Source organism: Vombatus ursinus, unplaced genomic scaffold, assembly GCF_900497805.2.
Source record: "Vombatus ursinus unplaced genomic scaffold, bare-nosed wombat genome assembly UNPS02014884.1, whole genome shotgun sequence".
Taxonomy (NCBI): Eukaryota; Metazoa; Chordata; class Mammalia; order Diprotodontia; family Vombatidae; genus Vombatus; species Vombatus ursinus.
The window spans coordinates 1132649-1141644 of NW_020954662.1; the positions used below are offsets into that span (position 1 = coordinate 1132649).

The following is an 8996-nucleotide window of genomic DNA, read 5'->3' on the forward strand; positions in this document are numbered from 1 at the left end:
TGAGGTTGATTTCGGCAGCTGTGGGGCTATGGGGAACTAGTGACATCACAGGTGGATTGGCTTTAAGTGAGGCAGAGCTGTACAAAGTCCTCAGCCTCAGTCTCTTTTCCTAAGTCATTGAAGTCTAGTGGCAGGACAAAAGTTAAGCGGCTGGTGATGGCCCCAGAAGCTTCTTTGGTGCCTGACCAAGCCCTGCACACCTGCTTCAGTCCCTTCATGGTTGGTGGAACAAACTGTTCTCATCTCCCATTCTGCTGGGGGAGGTCTCCACATGCTTGGGCAGACATCCCCTCATTTACCCTCAACCTGGTTTAGCCCATCTACAGAGATTGTTCACTGGGGTTTACTGCTCATGCTCCACCTTCTTGGAGGACACCAAAGGTGAATGAGGAGCCCTGAAAAGGGCTTGGTGGCTGTCACACCAGAAGAGCTGGTCCTCCCTGAATACTCACTCCATTCAGGCAGCTAGGCACAGTGGGTAGAGGGCTGGGCCTGGAATCAGAAAGACCTGAGTTCAAATCCAGCATCTGACTCTTACTAGTTGAGTGACCCTTGTCAGGTCATTTAGCTTCTCCTGCTTCAGTTTCCTCAATTGTAAAATGGGGATAATAATAATTCTTCCGTCCTAGGTTTGTTGTGAGGATCAAATAACATAATATTTGTCATATACATAGTATACTACCTAACAGATAGTAGGTTCCTTATAAATGCTTGTTCCCTCCTCTTCGGATGATTATTTTTCAGCCCCAAGGCTAGTAGAAATCTTTTTCGTGGACTGTCTACTTTGCTACTGCCTTAAGCATTTCCCTACTTGTGGTTTAACTGGTGGCCCCAGTTTGTGGGCTCAGCCTCAACATCGGCTGGTTTTCTTGAAAACAAAACAAAAAGACTGATCTTGCATAGTTTTGTATCACCCACATTTCTTAATGTGTTCCATGGCACCCCAGCCACCCTTCCGACGTCATTCAGCCAAACTGACCAACCTCAGAGAAGCATGGCCTATTATGCAGTGCCCCAGGCCCCAGGCTCTTCTCCCATCCTTCATCTCTTAGATCATGTCCACGTTTAGCCATTCATTGTGTTTCCTGGGCCTCGGCACTCCTGACTCTGCTGTTTGCTAGCTGGGCCTGTGGAGGGTGAACCGGGTGATGGAGGTGTGAGCCCTGGGTGACCTCAGGCAGGCCACTCCTCTGCTGCGGGCCTTGCTTTTCTCATCTGTAAAATGGAGATCATGTTGTCCTTCCCCGCCGCACCAGGAGGGTACTGCTCCTTAATATAAGTAGTATGATACAATACTGCTTAAAATGAGGGTTCTTCTCTCTCTGGCACTTGGAGTATTGTGTGTCAGCTAATGATAGTAATAAATTCTGCCCGCTCATGTCTAGACTCTGAAGTTCCATTTGGGCAGAACTGCCGTCTGAATTGAATAACGCACTCAGTGCTGAGCATATTGTTATACATACAGTGTGCATTTAGTAAGTATTTGTCACCTTGTATTGTTATTGTTCCTTCTAGGGCAAAACCGTGATGCAGGCCGAGATCGACGCTGCCGCCGAGCTGATTGACTTCTTCAGATTCAACGCCAAGTTTGCCATGGAGCTGGAGGGCGAGCAGCTCATCAGCGTCCCTCCCAGCACCAACACAGTGGTCTACCGAGGCCTGGAGGTAGCTTGGGGGGTGATGAGCCGGGAGGGGGCTCCCCACGCTTGCCCTGCTGGGCCTTGACCTCCCCACCCCCTCTTCCACAGGGCTTCGTGGCCGCCATCTCTCCCTTTAACTTCACAGCAATCGGAGGCAACCTGGCCGGGGCTCCGGCCTTGATGGTGAGTACGGGCTGGGTCAGGGCCAGGAGGGTGGGGTCTCTGTGCTCCCGTCGCCTCTGCGGAAAAGGGCCCGAGCCGGCAGGGAGGGGGCGCGGAGGTGCTTCCTTGCATCCTTGTTTGAGACCAGGCTTAGTCAATGTCATCTCACGACAGTCAGCTTTAATTGTTTTCAGCAAGCTAAGAGCTAGGGACACAAAGGCAGAGGCCAAACCCTGCCCTTCGGCAGCTCCCAGTCCGGTCGGGGAGACCACATGGAAATAGTGAGGCTCCTGGGCTTGGGGCAGCTAGGTGGCACGGTGCACAGAGCACTAGGCCTGGAGTCAAGAAGGCCTGAGTTCACTTCCAGCTTCAGACATCTGTTAGCTGTGTGACCCGTGGCAAGTCACTTAACCCTGCCTGCTTGGTAAAATGGAGATAATAACAGCACCCACCTCAGAGGGTTGTTGTGATGATGAGATTTCTGTAAAGCGCCTATCACCGTGCCTAGTACCTGGTAGGTGCCGTGTCAATGCTCATTCCTTCCCTAGCCCCAGATGGAGACAAAGTCCACGAGAGCTGGGTTAGTCCAAGATTCGCTGGAGTTTGTTATGGTGATTAGAATCAGTCATTCAGCACCAATCTATTGCGTGCCGTGTTAGGCTCTGTATAAATGGCCCTTGTCCTCGAGGAGCCATGTACAGAGGGAAGCAAGCATCAGATGGATAGGAAGGGATTTCAAGGAAGCTGGAAGGGACCTTAGAGGTCACTCAGGCCAGTCCCCTCATTTTACAGAGGAAGAAACTGAGTCCCTGAGAGGTTATGGGCATTCACCAGAAGTGTGTGTGCTTCCTGCAGAAGACCCAGAGTGAGGTCCTTGGGCGTGAGGGGCCGAGGGTCAAAGGACCTCGTGAACGAATGTGTGAAGGCAGGAAAGGAGAGTGAAGGTGCATGTCTGCACATTCTGGGAAGTGTGGTAGCAGCAGCAGCGTCATCACAACAGCACCAACAATAGCTAATGTTTATATAGCACCTACTGTGTGCTGGGCTCTGGGCTGAGCACTTTACAAGCATTATCTCATTTGATCCTTACCCCAATCCCGGGAGGTAGGGGCTGTTATTATCCCCATTTTACAGATGAGGAAACTGAGGCAGGCAACAGTTTAAGGGTCACACCGCTAGTAGGTATTTGAGGCTGGATTTGAACTCGGGTCTTCCTGACTGTAGGCCCAGTGCTCTGTCCAGCGTGGCATCGCCTACCTGGCATATGTATAGGAATGGGGAAGGCGTAGATGCCCAGCCTCCTACATGCTCCCTCCTGTCCCAGGGCAATGTAGTGATGTGGAAGCCCAGTGACACAGCTATTCTGGCCAGCTACACTGTGTACAAAGTCCTCCGAGAGGCCGGTCTCCCCCCAAACATCATCCAGTTTGTCCCTGCCGACGGGCCCGTCTTTGGAGACACGATCACCAGCTCGGAGCACTTCTGTGGGCTCAATTTCACTGGCAGTGTGCCGTAAGTCTGGAGGGTCTGGGGACGTGCAGCCTGGGAGGAGTGGGCCTGGGGGCAGCCTTCCAAGTGTGGCCAACCAGTGAAATCTGAGAGATCGGACCTGGAAGTTGGGGGGAGGGGTAACGGTCCGTGGTCCTCTGCCCTGGCCAGGCTGCGTCCGGGTCTCAGTGCCACAGGAGCAGCGTTGGCCGTTGCAGAGTGTCCAGAGCAGGGCGGTCAGAGCGCCCCAAACGAGGGACAGTAGCAGGCATTGGGGCATTTGGTCTAAATTAGAGACTTCTTCTTGGGGTGGGGGGATCAGACTTGTCCTGCTCAGCCCCAGAGGACAGGACTGGACACCATGTGGCCGAGCTGACGAGAGGCAGGTTTAGGATAAACGCCTGAGTTAGAGCTTTCTAAAAGTGAGACAGTGAGCTCCCTGTCAATGGGGGTATGCCAACAGAGGTGGGATGACCAGTCGTCTGGGCTCCTGTTCAAGGAGGGGTCGGACTCTAGGATCTGGGCTTATGCACTTCCTTTGATCAGGAAAGGGCCCCCCTTCTGCCTGAGGCCAGCTGTAATTATTAGGGCTTTCTCCCTTTGGTTCAGCCCAAATCTGTTTCCCAGCCCTCTCCATTCCCAGAACACCTTTGCCCCAGAATCACGTGGGGCTCTGCTTGCTTGGGACGCACTCCCCTCCGGGATGCTGGGACCCCAGGGAGCACCAGGGGCGTCGCCCTGCAGCAGAGGAGAGCAGCCAGTATCGACAGTGCTGGGAAGTTTGCCCATGGCTCTTACCTTGTTTGGAGAGGAGCTCTCCTCTCTCTGGCCTTTCAAGTTTCTTCCTTGGGAGAGAGGGAGCATAATTGTTATCCCCCATTTTGCAAATGAAGAAACCAAGGCTCAGAGCCGAACCTCTTAGAGCCCCATGGCAAGTACACTCCAGTTCAGGGCTAATCCTGGGGCCCCCGACTCCTCATTGTTGCTTTTCCTTGTTGTTGTTCAGTTGTTTCAGTCATCTCCAACTCTTCATGACCCTGTGGACCTCTGTCCATGGGGTTTGCTTAGCAAAGATACTAGAGTGGCTTGCCATTTTCTTCTCCAGGGCAAACAGAGGTTAAGTGACTTGCCCAAGGTCACACAGCTAAGAAGTTTCTGAGGCTGCATTTGAACTCGGATCTTCCTGACCCCAAGCCCAGTGCTCTACCCACTCTGCCACTTAGCTTCCCCTTTTCCTACTCTCCTGTTAAGGCCCTGCCCCTTTTTAGGCAGCATAGCCTGTGCCCAGAAATGGCTGTGTGGCCGTGGGCAAGCCGGGTCCTCTGAGCCTCAGCTGACTTGTCTGTGAGTGAGAGGCTCAGATGAAATATCTTCAAGACCCTCCCAGCTCTGACTTTGTCTGTTCTGGCATCCCATGTTCTCACATCCTTCCTGGTTTGGACATTGTTTGTTCTAAGACTCCCTTGTATTGACATTCTGGGGCTCTGCTTCTGAAACCTTCTGGTCCCTGGTGCACCCCATACCTGCTGGTCCTCCCCGGGGAGGATGTGCTGAGCTCCCTCAGGCAGAATTGCTGAAGAGGGTTGTTTTCCAGAAGTCCCTGCCTCCCGCTGAGCAGAGCTTCTGTCCCCACAGGCCCCAGGCTATTAGAGAGGGGAGCGGGCAAGGCTGGCTTCTGCCATGCTTTGATGAGTGTGGGGCTCCAAGCTAGGAAAGCCATAAATTAGTATTAGGCACTGTGTCGCCTGTGAGGAGGCGATTAGCATTTTTATTGTTTGGTGCCGCTAGGGTTGGTCACACTGCAGGCCCCGGGGAGGAGGAGCTGGAGACCTTGTGGATGGAGCGCTGGAGCCCGAGGACTCTGCTCCAGGTCCCTGGAGGCCCATGCTGCTCAATCCCCTTTCATCTAAACTCTGACTTCTTCCCAAGGTGGGGCCCTGAGCCTTCCTCTTTGAGGAGTCTCTGCAGCTATCATTAGCAAGGGGCCAGGTCAGCTGAGATAACTAACTGCTAGTTTAACCCCAAAGTGGCAGGGTCCTCCTTTCCTCACCTTCCCTTCATGCCCACATGTGTCTGTTTCAGGACCTTTAAACACCTATGGAAGCAAGCGGCAGACAACTTGGATCGTTATCACACCTTCCCACGTTTGGCAGGAGGTAAGGCTGCCCCCAGCTTGGAATCCCTCTCAGCTTGGCCATCCTGTGTTCTAAGGGCCCTCCCAGCTCTCACATTCTCTGATTTAAGGTCTCTTTCATCTCTTCTCAAGTGATGATGGCTGTGCACATTTCTTTAACACTGCAAGCTTTACAAAGTGCTTTCCACATAACCCATAGATGCTGGGGACCGTAGGTTGTCATATCTTCATTTCATAGCTGAGGAAATTAAAGCCCAGAGGAGAAGTGACTTGCCCAGGGTGGCACAGCTGATAAGTGGCAGGTCTTCCTGACTCCCGTCTGTCCGTGTGTACCCTTTTTGCTCTGACAGTCTCTGTTCTCTGAGGTCTCTTCTGGCTTTGAGACCCTACCCATTAGAGAAGCCCTGTTGCATGTACCTGTATCTGTGACCAGCACTGAAGAGAGAATTTCACAGATCCAGCGCCTGGAGGCCATGTGATGTAGTGGATTTGGAGTCTAACCCCGATTCAGATTCCAGCTTTTCCATTCACTGTGTGGGCCCTCAGCTTTCTCACCTGTGAAATGAAGGGGCTGGGCTTGGTCCTGCCCATTCTGAGGTCCCTTCTGACCCTGACATCCTCTGGTCCTTCCTTAACCTTCTCATCCCTCGCAGGACTTTGAGATCCCACTGCAGTGGCTGGCCCCCTTCCTCGGGATCCCCTGGACCCTCCCCTCATCTTTTCTTCCTTCTCCTTCCTCAGAGTGCGGTGGGAAGAACTTCCATTTTGTCCACAGCTCGGCGGATGTGGCCAGCGTGGTGAGCGGGACGTTGCGCTCCGCCTTTGAGTATGGTGGCCAGAAGTGTTCGGCCTGCTCGCGCCTCTATGTCCCCAACTCGCTGTGGCCCACGATCAAAGAGCAGCTTCTGCAGGAGCACAGCCAGATCCGAGTGGGAGATGTGAGCGGCCCTTGCGTCCCTGGGCTCCTGGCGTCCGGACTGGGGATGGTGTTCAGACCCTGGTTCCGCCCCTTCTTCCCAGGGTCACCTCGTGCCGGTCTCCTCTGTACCTCAGTGGCTCCGTTTCCTTATTTAGAAAATGAGCCGGTTGGCCTGTGCGGTCCCCACCAGCTCCAAGCCCATGCTTAGGATTAGGTGCTCTCAGGGAGCACCAGGCTTGGAGGGCAGGCCTAGGCTTGAGTTGCGTTCCTGTTTTCCAGGGCCCAGCTCAGCTGGTTCTCTTGGCCTCATCTCCAGGCCCAGTGGCCACAGCATCCTTCAGAGACCGTGCCCTGATGACCAGCAGTGTTGTAGCCTAGCTCTGTGGAGGGACCAGGCACACCACAGAAGGCGTAGCTCTTTGAAATGCTGGGCTTTGCTTTACTTACCACAACCTGAGGGAGGAAATACAATGAGTTTAGCCCTGTTTTTTCATAAAACAAAACTGAGGCTCCTGACTTGAGAAGGGCAGGAGAAATGCTAGCCTTTCCCCTAGGCCCAGGCCAGTTTTTTGTCTGCTCATTACCTGGGGCTGTTTTTCCCTAAGGTGCCCGTGGGAAGTTTCCCCATTTCCCAAGTACTGTGGGCCAGGATGCTAGGCTGGGCTGAGGCTGGAAGAGCTTCTCTTGACCTCAGGCCCACCGGTGACTTGGCCTTGTTTCCTCTACTTTCCCTTGGCCCCCCTCTAGCCTGTGGAGGATTTTGGAACATTCTTCTCTGCTGTCATTGATGCCAAGGTAAGAATCTTTGTTTCCTCTGGCTGCCGTGATGCACCAGGGACCATGGGTGGTCGGGGCTTTGTGGAGATGAGTCCTTGCCTTCCTATCCCTGGCTTTGGAGGGTGGAGCGCAGACTCGTTCTTCTCCTGCGGCAGCTTCCAGTCTGATAAGGGAGATGGCCCCTGTCCTCAGGCAATCCTTAATCTCAAGGGGTTCTAGGACACCCCTTGAATGGACAACTGTGTGGGGCTGAGAGTACAGATAGAAAACAGGAAGCAGCCCTGCCCTGGAGGAGCTCACATTCTTCACTGGAAGAAATAGTACATGTTCAAGAGCCCAGCTTCAGGGCTGATCACTGACTAGAGCTGAGGGGCCCCAGGTGTGGCAGGCAGTTGCTGGGGTCTGAAGAGTCTGGATGGCTCAGTGGCAGCCAAGTGGATAGGCAGGGCCCTGGAAGGGTTGTTGTGTGGGACCTCCGGTGTAAGAGGAGACAGGTCATTCTTTCCTCTGGACAGCCTTGAGTGAGGTCTGGGTGCCCAGGGCAGAAGGAAGGGTGAAGAGGCAGACCTAATGCATGGTTAGGCCTCACCTCACTTCTCAATGTAGAAAAAGACAGACTAGAAACATCCTTCAGATGCCCAGCCTCCAGAATTGCTAGTCACCCACCTGGTACACAAGCACTATTGCATGCTTGCCTCCGGCGGCCAGACGGCAATCTTGTGCTACTCTCTCCCGGGGGTGGGGGAGGGAGTCTTGATTTTGACCAGCATGGTGAAGAGCTTAGGGTCTCAAAGAGCCTCTCCCCTGACACTACAGCTGGGCCCAGAGGGTATGGAGTGTCATCTGGTCTGACCTCCCCAGTAGGCCCTGGGAGGGCAGCCTCCCAGCCCCGTGGTCTCTGACCTTTCGTGTCTTCCCAGGCTTTTGGGCGCATTAAGAAGTGGCTGGAGCACATCCGGTCCTCACCCAACCTCAGCATCCTGGCCGGGGGTCAGTGTGATGACTCCGTGGGCTACTTTGTCCAGCCCTGCATTGTGGAGAGCAAGGACCCGCAAGACCCCATCTTGAAGGAGGTGGGTGGGGATGGGCATGGGCCTAGGGATGCCCGGGGTGGACAGGTGGCAGCAGCTCAGGCCCAAGGCCGGCACATTGTGGGGAAACTGAGGCCTCAAGAGGTCAGAGAGTCAGGATTTAGAACTGAAAGGGGCCTCAGAGTGTCTAGTCCTACCCCTGCATTTTTTTTCATTTTTACATCCTACTTGGTAGGTCAGTGAAGTCAGACAACCAAGCAGTCGGTAGCTGATGCTGGAGACTCTGCGCTGAAGGGGGCAAGGTGCTTGTTCTCAGCTCTTCTCATGGGCCAGATTGGTCATCATAATTCCACAGCCAACCCTTTCATTACCAGTGAGGCCACTCAGAGAAGCATCTGAGACTGGTTTTAACAGGATAGGAGGAAACTTAGGGGGTATCTGGGCCAACACCCCCATTTTACAAGTGGGGAGATGGACCCAGAGGAGTTCAGTGACTCAGATGATGCCGGGCCGCAGCACTGGGAAGCCACAATTCATGTTCGTCACTGTCTCTGCTGCACCAGAGTAACCTGCCTATAGGCCCAGAGGGAGTACCTAGCTCTTTGGCTCCTCTGAGTCTGCATTCTGTGGTCATTTCTCAGGACTTCACTGCCTCTCAGGTGGGGGCCAGGAGGGAGGAGAATGGGGAAAGAGCAATTTTTGTCCAATATGTCTGCCTAGGCACTGCAGTCTAGTTGGGAGTCAGGACTCCCAGAATCAAAAAATGCCAGTGCTGGAACATAGTGTCAGAGCTGAGAAGGCCCTGAGAACCCAGGATGTCAGAGCTGGGAGGGCCCTGAGAACCC

The 8996-nt window shown here is 53.9% G+C and overlaps 1 protein-coding gene across 1 annotated transcript in view; it reads left to right on the forward strand.

The window, feature by feature from the left end:
• The window catches only part of ALDH4A1 (aldehyde dehydrogenase 4 family member A1), a 36289-nt gene that overhangs the window by 23367 nt on the left and 3926 nt on the right, over positions 1–8996 (forward strand). Inside the window, exons 6-12 of the mRNA XM_027842798.1 lie at positions 1516–1665; positions 1749–1823; positions 3127–3314; positions 5373–5446; positions 6166–6362; positions 7091–7138; positions 8041–8193. Of these exons, the coding sequence (XP_027698599.1) occupies positions 1516–1665; positions 1749–1823; positions 3127–3314; positions 5373–5446; positions 6166–6362; positions 7091–7138; positions 8041–8193 (885 nt within the window). The remainder of the gene's footprint in view (positions 1–1515; positions 1666–1748; positions 1824–3126; positions 3315–5372; positions 5447–6165; positions 6363–7090; positions 7139–8040; positions 8194–8996) is intronic.